At 42.2% G+C, this 21,995-nt stretch overlaps 1 protein-coding gene across 16 annotated transcripts in view; it reads left to right on the top strand.

Moving 5' to 3' along the window:
* The window catches only part of ANKHD1 (ankyrin repeat and KH domain containing 1), a 123,078-nt gene that overhangs the window by 45,263 nt on the left and 55,820 nt on the right, over nucleotides 1-21,995 (top strand). For 12 of the 16 annotated variants that reach the window (XM_063349203.1, XM_063349207.1, XM_063349211.1 and 9 more), the window contains exons 4-11: nucleotides 2,553-2,700; nucleotides 3,447-3,594; nucleotides 4,655-4,888; nucleotides 6,486-6,580; nucleotides 10,541-10,778; nucleotides 10,987-11,178; nucleotides 12,636-12,745; nucleotides 19,423-19,482. In XM_063349203.1, the coding sequence (XP_063205273.1) occupies nucleotides 2,553-2,700; nucleotides 3,447-3,594; nucleotides 4,655-4,888; nucleotides 6,486-6,580; nucleotides 10,541-10,778; nucleotides 10,987-11,178; nucleotides 12,636-12,745; nucleotides 19,423-19,482 (1,225 nt within the window). Of the gene's footprint in view, nucleotides 1-2,552; nucleotides 2,701-3,446; nucleotides 3,595-4,654; nucleotides 4,889-6,485; nucleotides 6,581-10,540; nucleotides 10,779-10,986; nucleotides 11,179-12,635; nucleotides 12,746-19,422; nucleotides 19,500-21,995 lie in introns of those variants that run through there. The other 4 variants (XM_063349208.1, XM_063349217.1, XM_063349216.1 and 1 more) reach the window with 2 other exon arrangements.

Here is a 21,995-nt window from a genome sequence, read left to right as displayed (position 1 = left end):
GGTGCAGAGTGCATCCTCAGTAAGCTTGCAGATGGTACAAAGCTGAAAGGAGTTGTTAGTGGACCAGATGGTTGTGCTGCCATTCAGAGGGACCTTGACAAGCTGGAGAAAGGGGCCCGCAGAAATCTCATGAAATTCAACAAAGGGAAATGCGAAGTCGTGCACCTGAGGAGGAATGTCTGTGTGCGTTGGTACGGATGGGGAGGGCTGAATGGCTGGAAATCAACTTTGGAGAAAAAGACACGAGTTTCATGGCGGACAAGTGGAACATGAGCGAGCAATGCACCCTTGGAGCAAAGGTCAACAGCGTCCTGAGCTTCATTTGGAAGAGCATCCCAGCGTCATTCTTGTCACTTTTACAAAATGTCTTGGAAATATCTCAAAGGGAAGCTGAGCAGAGAGCAGACTGGGAGACCTCTTGAGGTGCCTGGGTCAACTAGAATGAAGTATGAGTCTTGTTTTATTAGCTTTTTCCAAGAGCATGTTTTGTTTTGCAACAGTTCTGTATTATATGAGGTGGCTTAAAGTCATCTTCTGAGAGTGATGGATCTGTTTCGGGGTTTGTCTCACAGGTTATGGTGTTGGGTGGCTCCCATTTCCAAAGCCATTTCCAAAGCCTAGACTATGGGTGTGCAAAAGTGCAGGAATGTCCACCCTCCCAGCTGAGGGTGGGATGCCCAGCTGTAAAGGCCATGTCACGTGGGAGCCGCAGCAGGGCTGTGTGACGACTGCTTGTGCCGTGAGCACACAGCCGTCCCTTACCACCTCCTAGGAGAAGGTGGTAGATTTGAGAGAATCCTGCAGCCTGTTACTGGATCCCATTGCTGCAGTACAGGGACTTGACTATGTAGCCAGATAATAAACTTTTCCAAAATACCAGTTGTTTTGCTTAAAATACTTGGTGATTGCAATGCAAATGTAAGTGATCAGATACTGGTCATGTCAGATCTCAGCTTTTATCTAGCAGTTAGCACAGTTTATTTCATTTTGGAGTATATGGTGGATGAGTTCCTTTTAAAATAGGGACTTAACACAGTTTAACCGTTACAAGCTTTGAACAACTGAAAGCTGAAACTTGTATGCTTTCCTCAGGGAACTTTGTGCTCTAATGGGTATTTTCTTCATTGTGAGTGAATTTCTTGAGTGAACACAGAATAAAAGTAGAAGTTTTGAGGTTTTTAATGAATCTGAGTATACTAGTTCTTCTTTTAAGTAACAAGCTTCCATATCTTGCAAATAAAATATACTGATAGGAATGCATCACGTACAGTCCACTAGTGTTTATGATAGATGGCTTTTCCTCCCTTCCTCCCTTTCCCCTCCCGCCAGGGTATTTACTGTCATTTGGTTCCCGGTGGCTGAGGGACCATGGTTCCTTGCATGTATTTTCTAAATAAAATTATATCATCCGTTGGAGAAGTGTAACGGAGTTGGTACTGAGCATGACTTGCTCTTGTTCACACTTCTGTTCAGCAGTGCTTTAACAGTTATCTTTGCTGTTAGACTTTTTTTTGTACAGAAAAAGATTTAAAGGACAGGTGACTTGGTCTGAAATAAACTGAAGCTCAGCTCACCCGTTTCGAGATTTGTTGAGTGTACTTTCGTTGGTCTCAGGGAAAATAACTATTCTCTCTACTCCAGGGTTAGTGACGGTTAAAGCAGTCATTATAGACTTCTGAGCTTTTAGGTGCCAAGAACTCAGGTCTGTCTTGTCTTTTCCTTCTAACTCTTAGCTTGTAATTACCTCTTGTGGCTTTTTTTAAGTATGAGTTAGTGGTGTTCCATGTAGGATTTGTCTTGTTATTGCTGTTTAAAAAACGTGCAGTTCAATTGGCTTATTTCATCCATCTGAAAACTTCTGTAACATGCTTTTAACAGTGCATGACAGGAAACACAGTAAAGTTCTTTCTGTAAGGCGCCTCTCCTTTCTTCCTTCAAGATGCCATTAGGTAAGGTAAGGATTTTTCTTTGAAATGGCTGCTTAAATTAAGAAACCGGTGTTTTCAATTAAAAGCAAAAAGCTTTGGGCTAGTGCAGAGAGGGAGATAGTCTCGCTACAGGAGAGACAACGGCCAGAAGTGTGTCTTGTTTCAGTATTCAGTATTAGTGGTCTCTGGCACTAGGCTGTGTGCTTTTTGGCTTTATCTCTCCTAGAAATTTGCCTTGGTACCTGTAGTCAGCAGTTTCTTGCGGCCGTAACTTCTGTGCATCTGGCATTCCACTGAAGTGTGAATAGCATCAGCGAGACTTGCATCTGTATCTTGCAAACATCAGAAATTAGCTAGTTTTGAGCATATATGAGAGCTTATGTGAGTTAGCAACTGATGAGGACGAGAGCTAATTTAGACATAAGCAAGGTCTTTATCTCCGTTTCACCTGTGGAAATAACCTGTATACTTTTTCTTAAAAAAAAAATCTGTAAGGTATATTTTCTAGTAAGGCTTAGTACTAATGTCATGAGTCTTTAAGTAAAGACTTCTTCCTTGTCTAGGAAAGCTATCCCTCTATTTCAGATTTATTTTGAGCTTATTCTGTGGTAACTGATTTTCCAGTCGCAGTTTGGCAGAAGCATGCTCGGATGGGGATGTAAATGCTGTCCGGAAGCTGCTGGATGAAGGAAGAAGCGTGAATGAACATACTGAAGAAGGGGAGAGTCTCCTTTGCTTGGCCTGTTCAGCAGGATATTATGAATTGGCACAAGTAAGTAACAAATGTAATCACAACTAAACCTTTGCGAAGCGTTGTCTAATGGGCTTTCTTGGTAGGTAAATGTTTTAGCTATTCTGATTATAGTAATTTCTTACAATCTGAACAGAATATCAGTTACTATGTTGTGGGCTTCCAGTTACCGTTTGTCGTCTTAGTGGAAAATGCCGTCATATATGCCTTTAGGCTTCAGGGACGTGTCTGAGGAACGTATCTTGTGTTTTATGGTGTATCTACTCTTCTGGCATTGTTCTAGATGCAGTCAAGCTGTTCTGCCAAGCAGACATTGCAATAAGATCTAAAATAGCAGAAAAATCAAACACTGCAAGTGGTTACCTTCTAAAAACTCATGTCTCAGTCACTCAGTCCTTTTGTTAATCACATCTCTATCAACAGTGCATTAATTTGTGTTAATTTCTGGGTTTTATACTTGCGTTTCTGTGGTGTCATTCTGTCCAGTGAATTGCCCTATGACTTTCGAAAATGTCAATATTGCACCGTCACTTGATGATTTTAGCAGATATGAATAAATGTAGAAAAGCAGTGTTTCCTGAAGCATTGCACGGTGCAGGCAGTAATTATAAATGGTCCCGGGGAGTGCCATTGTGCTTCACCACTGGGGGATGTTCCTGCAAGGGGACGTCACAGCTGGCTGGGACATCATTCTCACAAGCCTCACTGAACTAAAAGCAAAATGTTGGTGTTAAAATTTATTCATTAAAGTGAACTTTTTTCTCTAGGTGCTACTAGCAATGCATGCAAACGTTGAAGATCGAGGGAATAAAGGAGACATAACTCCCTTAATGGCAGCTGCCAGCGGAGGCTATGTAGATATTGTTAAACTTCTCCTTGTTCATTGTGCAGATGTCAACGCACAGTCTTCAACAGGTAACTGGGAAGCAGGAACACGAAGAATTAGTAAGACTGGCAAAAAAGACATGCAGCTGTTCTGAAAGTCTGTGGTTTTGTCTAATAGTTTCATTCACAAGAAAACATGACAGGAACTATTAAGAATAGGCCAGATACATAGTGGATGTGTTCAGAGTCTTACCTGGCCGTTATTAAAGGTTGTTTTTAATATAAACTGTAATGGAAAACACTGTTCCTGGGAAAGCCACATGAAATTTAGGGTTTTTTTTCGTCTGCATAATCCAAAATTACCCAGTAAGATGACCATGGGACACATCTGGTCAAGGCCAGTTATTTCAGTCTATTAATTTTTCCCAAAGAGGAGGTACAGTTCTTGGAGCATTGAATGTTGTCTGCGTTGCTGATGCTTGATCACAGCTTAACTAACCTTGCTGAGGCTATTAACCTGCAGTTGGGTTCTGCTAATATTGAGATAGAATTTAAACTTTGTTCAAATTTTAAAAGTCAGGTGTCCGAACTATGAAATATTCTTTGTATCTTGATGTTTAGCCGTATTAAACAGAACTTACCTTAAAATTGACTGTAGCATTTAAAACATGAGCCTTATGTGATTCTGTCACTTACAGTACCGGAGATTTAAATTATAAACATTTTTTTCATCCAGCCAGGAAAAGATTTTTTTTTCAAGGAATTACAGGACACGCTCTTAGGCAAAAAAACCCCAAACACGTCTCCCCCTGCCCACACTCTCTATAGGGAGCGTGAAAGTTACTCATTGATCTTTTTGTGTGTGCATTTGATCTCTCTGTGTGCTGAAGTAGGAAAGGAAACATAATCATCAAAGAAAAACACCACGATTTTTAATATTGGCTTTGCATTAAAACTCTTTCACGTTACAGTTGTGTTGGGATTTTATACCCATCCTGAAATTATTGGCTGGAGCAATGTTGCTGTGAGGTAAATGGCTGCTGCTAGCAATGTACTTGGTTTTGTTCAGAGCTGTTAAAACTAATTTCCTTTCCTGTATTAAGAGTGGGTGACAGAAAGAGCTTTCATGTGAACTTCTTCTTCTCTGCAGGGAACACGGCCCTCACTTACGCGTGTGCTGGGGGCTTTGTTGACATAGTGAAGGTGCTATTGAAAGCCGGTGCTAATATAGAAGACCACAATGAGAATGGGCATACCCCCTTAATGGAAGCAGCCAGTGCAGGTCATGTTGAGGTTGCAAGAGTATTGCTGGAATACGGTGCGGGAATCAACACTCACTCCAACGAGTTCAAAGAAAGTGCACTTACGCTTGCATGCTATAAAGGTATTGTCTCTTGCCTTGTTTTCTATTTTTGTTTAAATTTATTTGCTAGGATTTATCTAATTAAAGCTTCCAGCCATACTTTGAATATTTTCTTAAGAGTTTTGGAATACTGGGTTTCGGTTTTAAAGTCGATGTCAGGAAGGGATCATCCATGGTGTAGTGGCATTAAGCCTGTCTGCTTGAGTCCAGATGTGGCGGACGTGTATTCGACACATTGCAGGTGAAAACCTGTGACTGCTGCGTCCAAACTTGTGCTTTGACACGTCACCGTTCTCCTCTTCCCCTACCACCACATCCCTTATTTCATGCAGATTCCCCTCACCAACTATCTGCAAGTTCTGAAAACATCTCTCTCAGTTATTAGGAAAAGGTAAAGTTAGAACAAATGTTCCTGGAATACCTGATGGGGTGAAAATGCTAGTATTATTACTGGATACTTTTCCTTCAGTGTAATTTTGGAGGATGTCTGTGAATTGTCATGTGTTATGAACTTTTATGGACTTTTGACTTAATATCTTTTGCTATTTAAAGTTTCAGTATGAAGTAACTTACTGCAATGGTAATCCAGTGTGCTTCCAAGGTTTTTTCTTTCCAAAAACCTCCATAAAACTTCCAACATTCGTTTTTTTTCCTAATAGACGCTATAAGGATGCGGGTTATCCTCATAGTAACTTCAGATTTTGCCTCTGTGGTCAGAATCGGAGGATGCACGCTATGTGTAACTCATCTGAAAAGTTGCATCTGGATTTGTCATGGATTTCCTGAAGCATATAGTAGTTCCTTAGAGAGAACTTTCGGTAGATAGTACTCCTGGATACATTGGAGGGGCATTCTTGCTTCTTCTGACCTAAAACTTAGCAGAGTGATGTCATGTAACAGAAGAACTTCATTGAGTGGAGATTTCCTGTATTATGTTTGACAAGGTGGTTGAGCTACTTTGTTTTCCTCTCAGTTCATGTAAAATTAAGTCTTGTCTTGGAGGAGGATGCTCATTGAGAGGATAAAATGTATAACATGTAAGAGAAAAATTCTAAAATGGCAAAAAACTAATAGAGTTGAAAACAGGTATTGGTAAAGTTCAGTAGAAGCTTATAAAAATACTGTCAGATAGCATAATGTGATACAATGTGTGTGTATCTTAGTTCTCACAAATATGTCTGTGAAAGCTAGGATTAAAAAGCTTAAAGTTAAGTTCAGATCTACATGAATCTACCTCTAAAAGATAATCCCCTCAGCTGCGCGTGTGCTGCCTTGGAACACTTAAATGATACGTCACTATATAGTTGAATAAGGAATAAGCCAGCTTTTATAGCTTGAAGTCACAAGGAAAGCTGCCGGTGTCAAAACTTGAATGAGAGAGGTCTGTCTTCATCTCGTAGTTGGGCAGTGCCTCTGGGGAAGACTGTCTAAAGTCTGGCTGGCCGTTTTGCATTGGTATTTTTTAGAGTACTTTAAAAAGAGCAGTCTTGTGAATTATAACTTGTAAAAATTGCAACAGCGAGCTATGAACATCTGAATGATTTCATTGTGTATTGTATGTACCTCTAAAAGTTTACAATATTAAATGTGTATTTATTTTTATCTGTTTCATTTGAAGGCCATTTAGACATGGTTCGTTTTTTGCTTGAAGCTGGAGCTGATCAAGAACATAAGACGGATGAGATGCACACGGCGCTAATGGAGGCCTGCATGGTAAATAGCCCTTATTCGTACTGCTCCCTTTTCAATGAGAGAAATAAAAGAGCTGATTAAATAAAGTGAGCCTTTTTTAACAAGCTGTTTGGGGTCTGCAAGCGAGCGCGTGTTAGCTTTTATCTTAAGAAAGCCTTTACTGTAGTGACCACGGGTGGACAGCCACCCAGTCAAATTGGTCATACAAAAATTGTTCTAATTTTTGTGATGTGTTGTTTTAAATGCTCCCTATGTGGAATGTAGGGGTGACTCATCTGCAGTGCAGTGAAGTCGTAGGTCGAGCCCAAGTCACTGTTTCTTTTGTAGCGTAAGAGTACACCTTTGTCTTTATGAGTAAGATCTCTCTGACCATCGTGATATGAGCCTCCTAGAAGTGCCCTGAGCTGGGTGACTGATGCGTTGCACGTGTCCTCTCAGCACTGCGGCAAGTGTTTTGCATGTAGAGACGGTTTGCTTTCTTCCAGGTTTCAGTAAATGGTGCTGTGAGGTTTTTCTTTTAAAAAGAAAAGGGTAGGTCAAAAGTAGTTTAGTTCTTAGTTCTCGGGCAACTCTTATAATTTCAAAGCAGCCATTGAGTGAAAACTTCCCTTTCTAATGGCTTCGTCTTAATAAAGAGTGTGCTATTGTGTCAAAGCGTGTCTGCAACCAGACCTTTTATCTGTTCTTCAAGATGGGGAACTTCTTGGAAGAAAGAACAGGGACCTTGTTTTCATAGGAGGCACAGCGAACGGAGGAAAACTTCATTTGCTCCCAGCAGCCTCTAATCCTTAGAAGACAGGCAGCAACGTTCTTCCCGTCCTCTCAGTGCTGGAGGATCAAGTGTTCTTTTAGTGCAGTTGGGAGGAGGTGATGCAAGTGATCAAGGTCAGATTATGTCTCGAGCTGTGTTGAAGTCTTCCGATAGTGAGATGGTAATAGTATCCTTGAATAGTCTTCCCTGCAGGAGAGCCTAGTGCCAGTAAGGAGTTCAGAGGGACGCGGCTGCAGTGGGTGTATGCTGTCACCTAAAGGAGATTGCAGCGTGACTGCACACTACGTGTTTTAATCAGCCCACGCTTCTGTTTGGGTTTAGTCTTTTTTTGTGTCTTTTGTTTTTTTTTCTTTCATGATGGTGAAGTCTGAGCACTGGGTTGGCTTGGAGACGATGAAGTGTCTCACGTGGCGAAGATAAAGTAGTGTGGGTTGCCTGCAGGTTTTTAAGCTCTTGGATGGTTCAGATTAGTTTGTGTTACAGAGCATGTATTGACCTTTAAAAGTAACAGAGAGGAAATTGATTTTTTTGAAGTTGCAACTCCAAGTCAAATGATGGAATTTTTTCCTTGTTATCTTTTGGCTGCACCCTTGCAGAAGGGAACCATCCCACCAAATTATTGTGACTTTTCCCAGTCTTCGCTGGTTTCCAGCTAATGAATGCTGCAAATACAGGGAGCTGAGGCGTTTCGTCTCTGATCGCCAGTTATTTTTCAAGCGTCTCCGGTCGAGATGGAGTACCACACCTAGGATCATGCCTTTGGTTAGATGAGGTTGTTGGCTTTCAGCCAGCTTCTCTGAGAACGACAGCCTGGCCTTAATTTGCAGAATTGATTGCCACCAGTCTGGGGTTACTTACTGCCTCCTTCATGGTCAGCTTGAGACAAGCGTTGGCAGGAGTCGCGTGTTGGGTATCCCTCTTGCCCCCTCTTCTCTAGCTCTGTGTTAGCTGTTTGAGTTACTGCCTGACAATTCTGGTGAGTTGAGAATGGGGAACTGGTAGTTTGCTTGAGGTTGCTGTTCTTAATACATAAGAAGTTCTTTAATTTGGGGAATTAGTGGAAGTCTTAGCTTTATAACTTTATAATCACCCCTAGGTATCACTGCTCTACTCTGGACTGCCCTGGCTTGAACCTTGGGGCAGAGGTCTTCGCATGTCTTTTGGTTTTGCTCTTTAGTATTGTTCAATTTTATTTAGATTTCCTCCCAAGGACACAACATAAAAACATCGGCTGTTTGGCACTGAAATTGTCCCTTTTTATGTCTTCCTCAGGAAGAAGTATCCTTTAGTTCTCTTGCAAAAATCTGTCAGCATGTGCTGGGGCTAGTTTAACTGCCAAATCCCGGGAGAACCACTGTGGCAGGACATAGGGCTCTAACTCATCAAAGCTGGCTGACAGTTTACTCCCTCTGGAAGAACCCCATATTTCTTTGGATGGCAAATGGAGTGCCCAAGGTGGTGCACCTGATACCTATGCACCTGCAATATGCAAGGCAGCAAGTAGTTTTCTCTCTGCTGAGATACAAAGAGCATGCTTTGATTCAAGTCTTTTACTTGGAGTTCCCTTTCCATCTTTAAGTTATCCTATTAACTATGTGTGCCGAGGAAAGGTCTAGCATGAAACTTCCTCTGATTAGACCCTCAGACCTTCATCTCACTGAGCGCTCTGTGTGTGGCTCTGACCTTCCCCCTTCCTTAGGTGTAGTCTGTTTCAGTTTTCCAAGATCTCTTCTCCAAATTGTTCCACGTGTTTGGGTCCCAGTTTCTTAAATGACGTGAGAGGGAGAAACCGTGCGAGTCTTTCTCCTTTCCTAATGCCAAAACTTCTTTGTTTTCCCCTTTTCAGAGGTATTGTGGCTTTCTACAAACCACGCTGTAGGTGAAACGCGGTGAGCTTGTTTTGGCTGGCATAGACTTAATTTTCTTCACAGTAGTTAGTATGGGGCTGCGTTTTGGATTTGTGCTGAAAAAAGTGTTGTTGGTAATTCAGGCATGTTCTCGTTACCGCTGAGCAGTGCTCACACAGCATCGAGGCCTTTTCTGTTCCTCACCCTGCCCTGCCAGCGCCGGGGTGGGGGTGCACGAGGCATTGGGAGGGGCCGGAGCTGCGACAGCTGGCCCCGAATGACCAAAGGGCTACCCCATACCCTATGACGACATGCTCACTGTATAGAGCTGGGGGAAGGAGGAGGAAGGGGGGATGTTGGGTGAATGCGTTTGTCTTCCCAAGTCACCATTACACTGATGGAGCCCTGCTTTCCTGAAGATGGCTGAACACCTGCCTGACATGGGAAGTAGTGGATGAATTCCTTGTTTTGTTTTGCTCATGCACACGGCTTTTGCTTTACCTATTAACTGTCTTTATCTCGACCCATGCGTTTTCTCACTTTTGCCCTTCTGATTCTCTTTCCCGCGAGCGAGCGGCCGCGTGGTGCTTGGTTGCCAGCTAGGGTTAAACTACGACACATGGGTTTTTGGTACTTGGTCTGACATTGACGAGCTTAGTAGTAGTTGCTTGAGAAGTTGACAGCTGCATTTCTATGCTTTGATTGGTAAGCGCTCAGGCTGCTGTGGCGATCTGTATTCTCTTCCCTCTGTGGCAAAGATTGCTTCAGCCCAAGGCGCTTTGCAGTCTCCTGTAAGATGTATTTGAGTCTTCCCTCTTCCCGTTACCTACTTCATTGTAATCCACTTCAGTGTCTCAGTAGGTATCTTTCCCAGCATCCAGAAACTGCTGGTTGGAGCTTTTTGTGTCTGTAGAAGCCATGAATCAACTACAAAGGAGGAGGAAATCTTTTTTTCCAATGCTTCTTTTGGGGTTTAGTCATAGAGTGGGTTTATTTGCTTATGGTACTTGTTTGTTATCTCTGTTACTTTTGTTTCTCAGGTATTTTGGTGGATATTTAAGAAAGTCTTATCCCATAACTCTTTCCCTACTGCCTCGAGAAAGAAGGAAAAAGAACCCACACAAACATCATATGTCTAGCTCTTTTTCCTCATAAATTTAAGCCCAACTTAGATGTAGGTGGAAACCTGAAGGTCAGTTTAATCAAAGTGTTGCCGTAACCATGTCATAAATTGAACCATCATAAGTAAAAAGACACTGTCTTTTTAGGATCACTTTCAGAGCTAGTACGATAGCGATTGCAACTACAGCATAAAGCGACTCCAACTGTTTCTGATTTTTGTGTTCACCTTTTGTTTTGTAGGATGGGCACGTGGAAGTGGCACGCTTGCTTTTGGACAGTGGTGCTCAAGTGAACATGCCTGCAGATTCATTTGAATCTCCACTCACTCTGGCTGCTTGTGGTGGACACGTGGAGTTAGCAGCTCTCCTGATTGAAAGGGGAGCTAACCTGGAGGAAGTTAACGACGAAGGTTATACTCCTCTAATGGAAGCTGCCCGGGAAGGCCATGAAGAGATGGTAGCCTTGCTACTAGCACAGGGTGAGATCACTGGCGTTTCTTGAGCGTTCCCTGTGAAGAATGCAGCGTTGACTGTTTGCCGTTAGGTATTCTGTGCAGATTCCTCTGAGGTAGCGTTGATTGTCGCTGCTCCTTGCAAAGCTGAAACGCCCAGACTGTGGAGGTGATGACCATTCACCTTTCTGCCCTGTGCCTGGTCACTTAAAGTAACGGCTGTTTTGTTTCCTAGGGGCAAATATAAACGCACAGACGGAAGAAACACAGGAAACAGCTCTTACTCTGGCATGTTGTGGAGGGTTTTCTGAAGTAGCTGACTTCCTTATTAAGGCAGGAGCTGATATAGAACTCGGTTGCTCAACACCTTTGATGGAAGCTGCTCAAGAGGGTCATCTTGAATTGGTGAAATACTTGCTGGCAGCAGGTATGTGTATAGTGCACATGATCTAGCCCACGGATGTTAGAGACCCAGTGTTCTATATGATTTAGAAGATACTTGGACTTGATGGTGGCAGTGTGGTAACAAGAAACTATAATCTCAGATACTTTAGCAAGAAGAAAAAAGCATATGTTACATGTAATTATTGTTTGATACTGTTAAGCAGAGGAAAAGAGTCTCACTGAGCACTGGATGCTGTTGCACATGTAAAAACCCTCAACTTGGGAACATTGTTTCCAGCTAACTGCATTTAGGACAAAATGTTAATACAGATAATGCTTGTTTTTATATGCTACCCCTGCTTTGACTGAGCCTGATCATCTGCAGTCAGCCTCCCTGAATAACCAGTGCTTTAGGAATTGTGCCCTGGGAAATAGTGCGCAGGACAGATTCTGGAATTAGCTGAATTTCTGTGATGAATGAGTTTTGCTACTGCATTGTCCAGTTGCAAAAATTAAATCTTGCTGGAGTTGGGGGGAAATGATGCTCCAAAGTTCATCTGTTAGTTTAAAGTTGGTAGAGACGAAAGTGCAGTAATACAGCTTAAAAAAATTAAATAAATAAAAAGGAGCTGCATTTCGGAAATCTTCCTTTTTATGGGATGTGATTTATTTGTATGTGTTTTTCTGAGAATAAGTGTAAAAATTGTCTGGATTTGTAATTCTAGAGAGTAATGCTCCCTGCTCATGGAGGGACAGTAACAACTGTGTCTCAGTGCGGTGAGACCAGCGTGTGACACCCGTCACCAGCTCACTTGGAACACTGCTTGCGCTGCACTTAACGATCGTGTAGGAGGTTCATTGGGGAGCCTTGTTTTGGCATCACGGAGTCTCTGAATATATCTCACACCTTGAAAATAAGAACATGGCCAATCACATTGGCATCTTTTTTTGAAGAATTACACGTTATGTAGCAAGAGGCATGCATAGTTTTCATGTAGGTGGCATATATGAAGCTAGTCAAATTATTTCAACAAAATGTTTTTAAAGCAAATGATTCTAAAGAGCAGGGAAAAAATGAAATTTGTAGAAGCGTATGGTCTTGTTATTGAATTAGTATTAATACTACATGCATTTTGTCTGATTTTCCCTGGCATGCAGCTCCATGTCAAATGGATAGTCTAGACAACTGTCTGGATTCATTTTATTTGTTGTAACAACTGACATCTTCATTGCTGTAGAGGGAACTTAGGAGTAAGTGAGCATATAGGTTTAAGTGCTTAGATTGCTTTTTCTGAGCCGTCGCTTATCCCCTCTCCTCAGATTGCTTTTACTCCAAGAGCCATTTTCACCATGAGAGCCATGCCCTTGGGTGGTGGAAGCTGTCGGTCAGTAGGATACAGCTTTTGTCACAGATGAAGTGCCTTGATTTTTGTGTTTATCTGATATGAAATGGCTGATCAGGAGGTGTCCAATAAGAAAAAATTAACGTTCTGTTTCTAGGAGCTAATGTTCATGCCACCACAGCGACGGGAGATACAGCTCTGACCTATGCCTGTGAAAATGGACACACTGACGTCGCAGACGTGTTGCTTCAAGCTGGTGCCGATTTGGTGAGACTCCTGCTGCCTCTTGTGGGGAGAGCACTTCGGTTACAAACGCTAGGCCAAAGCTTGTGCGCTTATAGAGCAGGAAGGCGAATTTAGCAATTGAGACTCGTATGTGGGTGTGAAAAGAGGCATGAGAGGAACTTTTGAAAAAGCCTGCATATTCTGTTTGATCTAAAAAAATAAAGATTCTTATTGGATAATCTTTCATTTGTTAAGTCAAAAGTTTTACCTATAGCTTATACTTGAGACAGTTGATTATCTTCATTTCAGTATTATCCCTAAGTTTAATTGCCTGGCAGGATATACTTCTGCTTTGCTACTTTGCTTCGTGGTGCTACTTTATTACTCTTAAACTCCTGTGGATCTAGAGTTTACCTGCTTTGCAGCTCGGAATTTAAAATGGTTTAGTATTAGGAGCTACTGCTTCTCTATTTTAGTGTTCGTTTCTGAACACTGTAAGTCTCTTAGCTTTTGAAAACTAGCAACACAAAAAACCCTCAAACTAAACAATGCCTTTTAAATGACCAGCAGAATACGATCTTTTTTACTTTCTTTCTTGTAACTCCTGGTTTTAGTATATTGCTTTCACAGAGTTTATTTTCTGTAACACGTTTAAGCATACCAAGGTGGTTTATGTAAGTCTCTTGGCTTTTCTGTATCATCTAGCGGGAGACCTAAAACTGCCTCTTCATCAGTGACAGGGAGATAATGTTTGTTTGCCTTTGAAGCAGTAAAAAGCAATAGATACGTTAGGCTCCTAAACTCCTTTAGAAGACTTGTGTCTAATAAGGCATAAGCAGGGAAGATTGTTCTTTTGGTTGCCTTTTTGTACTTTCTCCCACTATTCTCCTTTCTTTTTCCTCACTGTCTGCTTGTGTGGGTGGTTTTTTGTTTGCTTGGGAGGGGGTTGGCATTTTGGTTGGATATTTTAGGGTTTTTGTTCCTTTTAAATATCAAGAATGCCAGAATAGTTCATCGTTGAACCTGATAAATCAACATCTAATGAAGTTACTTAAATTTCAGTCTTACACAAAGTATTTTATTTTATTAAGTTCATATTTACAAATATAAATAAATTAATGCTGTAACTGTGAATTAATAACACTTGTACTCTTATTTGTGCATGTACTTTTTTCAGGCCTTATTAATTCTTCTGCAGTAAAGCTCTGCTTCCTATGTTCCTGCCAGGGAGGAGATCATGCGAATGGGGGCGGGGGGGTGTTTGTGGGGTTTTTGTCCCACCTGCTGCACTTTGCTCGAGTCAGTGTTGGGTACCAAGCATCAGGCACTTCAGTAGAGGCAGGACAGATTTTTGGGGTTTTATTGGGTATATTAAAAAAAAAAAATGAAATTAAGTACTTGGTTATAAAAACTTATATATGAAAACTTATATATTTGCTCCTCAGTATGAAGTATCTCATAGTGAGGGGCAAAGCCTGGAACAAAAAAAAATAAAATAAATTGCTAGGTATAAACTTTTAAAAACGTGCAAGGGTTGCCAATTAAATGTCACTTAAAATTAATAGAGTTGTAAGTTTTAATTTTTTCCTCTCATCACTAAGTTGAGCGGTGTTCGTGGCCGTTAGCATCTCCTTCTTATCAGTATTGCTGAGAAAAATCACATGCCTTTCTAAAGTTAAGTTTTATTTTACTGCATTTTCTTGTACTACCAATCAAAACGGGGGGGCTGTCAAGGAAAAATATAATAAGGGAGCAAAGGAAAATTGCACCTGAAAGGGAGAGCTGCCATATAAATCTACCGGTTCTGAATTCTGATTGTAAGTAAGTGGGGAAATGCCTGCAAAACTGCAGCAGTGCCTACAGCAGGTGCCTCGGGTTTGGAGCAGTTTCCTTTCAAGCCTCTGTGGTGCTTTCCTTTATTAGAAGTTGTAAGCTGCTTTAAATACATTTGTTATCTTTGTAATGGTTCTGAGGAAGGCTTCTGAAGCTGGAGTATGAGAAAGCTTCTTTGGCACTGTGGAAGGTTATTCTTGTAGATTTCAGTTTTCATGAGTAATTTAAATGAGGTTAGATGATTTCATCAAGTTGTCCCAGGAGGTCTCTGGTGGTGTAGGGAATTGGATGCGGATCTGGACTTAGACCTCTGGTCAGCATGTCGTTATTTGTCTAGTTTCTTTTGCTCTCCTTCTGGTGTTCATGGAAGTACATCTCAAGTTGCTCTTCCTTCTTTTCCTTTTCATCTAGCAACCTCAGTCTTTCCTGGGATTGCTTTCGTTGATGTTTCATTGTTTTCCAGAAACCTTCTTTCTACCTGGGGTTTATATCACGGTCACTGAGGAGCTGGACATGCGACATCGGACCCTGTTGCGAGGCGGTCCGTTTTGAGGAAAACACTGGTTATGTCTTAAACATTGAGATAAAACAGGGCTGAGGGCTGTTCTCTGATCACAAGGGCGAATGGCACCCACTGAACGCCCCCCAAGCTGTGCTGTGCCTCTGTGTCCGTAAGAATGCAGCCCACCAGAGCGGTGTTTGCACGACGCAATACTGGGAGCACACATCGGACACCCCTGGGTTGTGGGATGAGGTCTTGAAGGGGTTCTTGAGGGTGCGAGGCCTCTGAAATAAGTGGAGACTAGCCTGATGTCACACTTTCCATGCTGCCTGTTGGGAACGGTCCCTGGTGGTCTCCTCCCTGGGGTTCTTGACAGGGCCAGCACAAAGGAAGAGTGTGAACAACCAGTGGTCCATGCCTAAGCTCATCTCCTGGCCCTGTTTTATTTACCTGTAGAGATGTAGCTACTGCAGGATTGTGGCGGTGTTACTTTATTGGTTTCTGAGCCACCTGCATATTCTGTTTTATTCCAGACCAGGGAGACAAAGAGCATAGTTTTTGTGGGGATTTTTTTTTTCCCCCCCCTTATTCTAGGTTGAGGAAAGTAAGTTGATCTTTCTTCCCCAAATGCTCTTGAGTTAAAGGAACAATAAACACTGGCTGTCAGGATCTGTTCTGATCAGTTCTCTCATTTCTTCCCAATTCAGAGCCTTTATTCCATGATTTGGAAAAACATATAACCTACTATAAGACCTCAGATCTTTCTTGTCTTCTGTCCTGGTTTCAGCCAGTTAATTTTCTTGCTAATAGCTGCTGTGTTTTGGGTTTGCTGTGAGAATGATGCTGATAATGCATATTACTTCAGTTGTTGCCAGGTGTTTTTTACGTTAGTCAAGGACTTTTTCAGCTTCCCAAAGAAGCTGAGAGAGAGCATAGGCAAAACAAGCTGGCCAGAGGAACATTCCATACCATGGGTGTCACGCTCAGTATATAAATGGGGTTGGCTGGGGGGCAGGTATCTGTGGTCACTGCCTGAGACAGGCTGGGCAATTGGTAATCAGGTGATAAGAGCAACTTGTTTGTGTTACTTTATTTTATATATTGGGGTTGTTCAGCCTGGAGAAGAGAAGGCTCTGGGGAGACCTTAGAGCCCCTTCCAGAACCTAAAGGGGCTCCAGGAAAGCTGGGGAGGGACGCGGATCAGGGAGGGGAGCCATAGGATGAGGGGGAAGGGTTTTGAACTGAAAGAGGGAGATTTAGATGAGACATTAGGAAGAAATTTTTCACTGTGGGCTGGTGAGCCCCTGGCCCAGGTTGCCCAGAGAAGCTGTGGCTGCCCCATCCCTGGAGGGGTTCAAGGCCAGGTTGGACGGGGCTTGGAGCAACCTGGGCTGGTGGGAGGTGTCCCTGCCCAGGGCAGGGGGTGGGAATGAGGTGATCGTTAAAGTCCCTTCCAACCCAAACCATTCTATGATTCTTTTACAATTACTATTATTGTCATTGTCCTTTTCCGTTATTGTTCTATTAAATTGTCTTCATATCAACCCGTGAGGTTCCCCCTGCACACACCCCCCCGCCCTCCTTTTCTCCCTCTTCCTCCTACCATATGGGATGGGGGGTGAGCTAGCGTCTGTGTGGCCCTAGGTGCTGGCTGAGGTTAAACCATGACAGCTTCTCAGGTCTCTCTCCAATTGCCAGGAGGTCAGGACTGAGTGGGGTTTGAGGTGCAGACTTTGAGACTGCGGGTGGGAAGAGGAGCCTCTTCCATGCGGGGTTAGCCCAATCAGCAGAGGGCAGGAGGTGTTTCTCTCAGGGGGTTTCCTGTGTCGTGCTTATTGAAAACTGAAGTCTTCCAACTTTGCTGAAGTTACCCAGCTTGCTCTACTGAACCGCTTCCTGTGCATTGCTCATGTTCAGTTGAGGTTTTCTCAATCTCAGAATAGAACCTTGAGCATGTTTTATGATGAGGGTGGTGAGACACTGGGACAGATTGCCTAGAGGAACTGTGGAAGCCCCATTCCTGGAGAAGTTTAAGGTCAGGTTGGATGGGGTTTTGACCAACCTGATCTAGTGGAAGATGTCCAACAGTTCAAGAACCAGTGAAGATCTTGAGAAGTCTCTTAGATTCATTAAGGAATGTGGCTTTACAAGAACCAGGAGAACTAAAAGAAAACAATGGCCGAGATGAACTTTCTTTGTTTTATAGTTAATTTTTCCTTAAAAGGCTGCAGTGGCAAATTATACTGGAAATGAAGAGTGTCAGAGTACAGGCTCATCTGTTTCTGTCTGCTGGAGAGCTGCTCAGTTGTGCATGGTAGTTTGATGAATTTGTATCTCATTGTGACTAATTGTTTGTGAAGTCTGGTAGCGAGCTTTTCTGATGCCCTTCTTTAAGGGACCTGTCTTTTCCATGTCCTTGCAGTGACAAAGTTGGCCTGTCAAAATCTGCAGCAAAACTAACTTGGCAGGCTTACCCCTTTCCTCGTTAATGTATGCATTTTGAAATCAGCTTGCCTTTGCCAAGTCTGTGAATGACTTAATATGAGGCACATCTGAAGACTTCAGCCTGTGATCCCATCTGTGCCGTAGTTGCATTCTAGTTCCTTCATCGCCTGCGGGACTGGAGACTTTCAGGGTCTCAGTCTGAGCTCCTGCCATTGGGACAAATGTACGTTTTACTTGTCCCGTAAAGATGTTTGTAAACAAAATGCCTACTTTAGATTTTGTGATTAACGGGAGTAAAATTTTGGAGATTGTAACTCCTGAAATATGCTTTGATGAAAGCATTTTTCTAAGTGGAGGTATGGTTCAATAGCTTCAGGAAAAAGTAACCAGCACTTCGGCAATAGTTATTTAAGTGTGTGGCAAGGATTTGTCTAATCTCAAAGGTGAGAGGGAGACTTTTGGTTTTCCTATAAGAGTTTTCTCGGTTTTCTTTTTTTTCTTCTTTATGTCTTTACTGGCAGTTACCTACATCTCAAAGCTTGCGTAAGGTAAGACATGCGTGGTGCATGTATGTTCCCACAGCAACTAGGTTAAGGACTGTAAAGCTCCCAAAGAGTATTGGTGATATTTGATGAGAGGCAATATCCTGCTTTTAAGGTGTATACCTTTCTGTAAATGGAAAGTGCCTGTTTAGATGCCTGTTCCGTTTCATGTAGAATCAGACCTGGAGGAAGTGCCGCGCACTGGACGTCGCTCTTGATAAGGTGGTTGCGTTTTTGCCTGTTTCGGTGTAGCTGAACGCAAAAGAGAGTTTGTTCTTTTTGGACAGCAGGAAGTTCCTAGCTGAGAAAAGTACAGAGAAGAGTTTTAAATTGGGATTTTTCTAATCTGGGCTTGCCTTGCAGCTGTGCATGTGGCTTTGCTGCACAGGAGAGTTGATCTAGTGATGGCATTTACCTTTCTACTGCAAGAGATAGGGATGCTTTTATGCTGAGACTGAGAGATGGAAGAGAACCCCTGAAGGCAGCTTCATTCCTGCATTCTTCTCATTTTACACTGTCAGGCTCTCCCCAGAGATTTTATATTTGTTAAAATTCCACACGCAGCTTTCCTTAAAAAAACTAATACTGGCTACTTGGCATCCATGTAACTCCAGTTGCAATAAATAAATAAATACAGGCATGCCAAACTACCTCTTGATTCTTCCCCTATGACAAAATATTTTTACAGACCGATGTTTCTGTCATTGCAGGCATCGTTTCTTTGCCTTCAGCTGATAACGTCCCCCTCACTAATGTGGCTCCTTAATTAGAAACTCGCTTCCCTTTATGTGTATGACACGCTGCACGTCTGATGGAATGTGTGTAAGGCAGCGTTTAAACATTACAAAAGTAGCCAGTACTTCATGGATTTGAGTGAAACCGTGCTGGAGATAGCTATGTTGTGGTTACACTGAGGGATCTGAGAAGCTGTCGTGTTTTTCCATACCATTTCTTGAACCATCAGGGGAAGGTCAGGATTTTCAGGTCTCTTTGGACTTGGCTCTCGGTCTTCTACAAATAAAACAAAAGGTTGTAGGACATGTGAAGCTAACTTTTGAAGTTAACATCTTTTGGATGTTGTGTTGCAGCCTCTGGATGGTGTAAAGTACAATGAAATCCTCTCTTTTGTTACTAGTGAATAAAAAGTCATCTTGTATTTGAGGAGATGCTGTGTATGACCTTCTTTTCCCGAATCCAAATGGCTTGTGGTAGTAGTTGTAACTGGCGAGAGCTGTGTTGCTTGGTCTTACCTTTGTGCTTGCTTGCCTAATTCCAGCAAAACAGAGTTTTCAGTTGGTGGATCTGATCCACTTAAGCTCACATTCCAGGTCTTCATGGCCAAGAACAGCATTTATTTGTAGAACAAGAGCCGTGAGTTCTTCTTTTTCCTTCCGCAGGACAAGCAGGAGGACTTAAAGAAGACTATTTTGGAGGGCATAGAGCCGGGCAAGCATCAGGTGAGGTTGGCCTTTGATGCTTGTAAGCTGCAGCCTCAGGATACGTGCTAACGACAATGATGGCTTTAAGGCATCTAAATTTCTTCCAAGTATACAAATACAAAGGCTCGCTGTGTAGACTAGACATGTCATCTTTGTCTTGCATTTTCCCTGCTGTTGGGTGTTTTAAAAAACAGTATCTCGACCTTCACAAATGCAGCAAGTTATCTCATTGAGTCGATTAGCACAAGTAGCTATGTTAAACGTGTTCCTACAGGAAGGTGGATGTATGCTGTCTTCTCTTTTCAGATATTTACTTTAAACTAGAGGCCTAGCTGAGTGTTTAGGTGCCTCTTAAATACTGGTTTGGTACGTATCTCAGGAAGGTTAGGCTGGAGACTGCTAGAATACCACGTCTCTTGATTGATAGGAGTTCAGTCTTGAAAATTAGCAAAGTGGCATAGTGTTAAGAACTGTATTTTTGGGCTATTGTCCTGCATCAAAAACCGTCTAAAGCATTTTGCTTGGAATAACATTTAGATTTCCATTAAATATTCACTGTTGTCATGAGTGAGAGGGGCTTGTTAAAGAATTGAAGAGAGCAGTTGGACCTTTATTTTGGAAATGCGGACTTTGTTCTAGAACTTTTAAATAACATAAGACATTGGAAACAAACTAAAAAAAAATATCCTAATGATTAATATTTGCCAACCATGAATACTTGTGAACCAAGGAGAATAATGGGGGGGGAGAGGAGAAAGCCCTTAGGTCGCTGATCTTGGAATTTCCCAAAACAGAGAACTCGAAATCAAGACTAAAAAAATATCAGTGATTGTCATAAGATGCTTCTGGTGACACTGCTTTTGCTGTGCTCTCTGAAGTATTGATTTGTCTAGAAAGGAAATAATTATTACTGACTGGATTCTCATCTCCTTTTTGAGTCCCAGTGAAAAAGGTGCAGGTAACGTAAACTCTTGCCTGATTTGGGTAGTACTCTCGCTTTCCCCTTCCTCTCTATCTGGTAACCAAACCTACGGAAAATTCGTCTTGGGCGCTCTTTCTATTCGAGCAGAATTAGCAGGAGAGCACATCACTCGGTTGCTTCTCTAGTCAAAGCCGCCATGGGTGTCCTCTTTTATACCGCTTTCTGATCGTGCCGACTGCTGTATTTATCAGGATTGGAGCAGTGAAGAGAGACAGAATACAGTGGGGAGTCCCACAGTGCAGGTGGCTGGGGAAATTGTCTTTGGAGATGAGTACTCCTTGCTAGTTTTGTTTTTTACAAAATAAGCATTTGCACATACTTCGTATTACTACAAGGAAGAAACATATTGGAAAGCTGATGGGGGATGCTTTTGGACACCTCTCATGTTCTCTGTCCTGATTTTAGTTATCTACTGCGGCTTAAAAAAATAATTCGAAGTTTTTAGCCATTCCAGGTAAAAGAAAGGATGCGAGTAGACAAAGGCACTGCACTGGCTTGGCGTGTTATTTTGGCTTGTTCTGGATGTTTTCCCTTAAAGCTTGAGTTGATGCTATCTGATAGCCTTTATTAGGACTAAACAGAGTGCTGAAGTCATAGAATTGATTTAATCTTAAAATAAAATACGCATTTCTATCTTGCAATGTGAAAAATACCATCAAAATGCAGTAACATTTGAAGATCTACAGCAGGTGGGCACACAAATGGTTTAGTTTGGCTGGACTGATGGTGTGTATGGTGCTGAAGGCATTTGAAGTGTATAATAGTGGAGGATCAAGTTCTGCCTGCTGGATGAAGTGACAGTTGGTTAAACTGGGCAGAATATCTGCATTGCATTTAAATAAGACTCCTGACATTTGTGTTTAAGACTGCAACTGTGAAGTCTGTTAGGAATAGAGAATGATATCTTACCGCTAGTTATCTGAAATGTTGCATTGGAATGCAGTATAGGATGGCTTTTCACTATCTTGAATATAGCTAAGATGACCCAAAATAAATTTTGCTTCTTGCCATCTTTGCTGTTGCATCACTGGGGATTTAGAAATGCGTATGAAATTGTTTGGGCAGTAATGTTCTGCTCCTGCTCAGCGAGGAGGTGGTGTTCGATAGTTCTTTCTATCTGTAGCTGCTTTATGAGTGATTTGCCGGCAGTACCAGGGGTGAACTGTGTATAAGGCAAATAGCAGCATCTGGCTTTTTATGGTCTATTGGCAGTGGCTGAGGAAGGAAAAACTATGCCAAATACCAGGGTAAGCATCAGAGCTCAAGGGCATGCTGCTAATTCTTGCACATCACAGGGCCACATACTAACATAATTAGTTTTACATGTCCTGCAAATATTTCTGACATGCAGACAATCCAAAAGCATGCATATACTTACCGACAGCTAAGCAGTCATTTGCCCTGGGAGTGGAATCTACTTATTAAAAAAGGTGACTTCGGTAGCAAGTCTGTAAGGCTTCCTATCCACCTGTGTGCACTTACGCATTGTACTGCCTACTGAGCAAAGAAATCGGAGCACTGATGTGGAGTTTAAACGTGTGTTAAAGTG

This window comes from Chroicocephalus ridibundus, chromosome 11, assembly GCF_963924245.1.
Source record: "Chroicocephalus ridibundus chromosome 11, bChrRid1.1, whole genome shotgun sequence".
Lineage (NCBI taxonomy): Eukaryota > Metazoa > Chordata > Aves > Charadriiformes > Laridae > Chroicocephalus > Chroicocephalus ridibundus.
The sequence above is the reverse complement of the archived record's forward strand: the minus strand, read 5'-3'. Positions and strand labels throughout refer to the sequence as shown.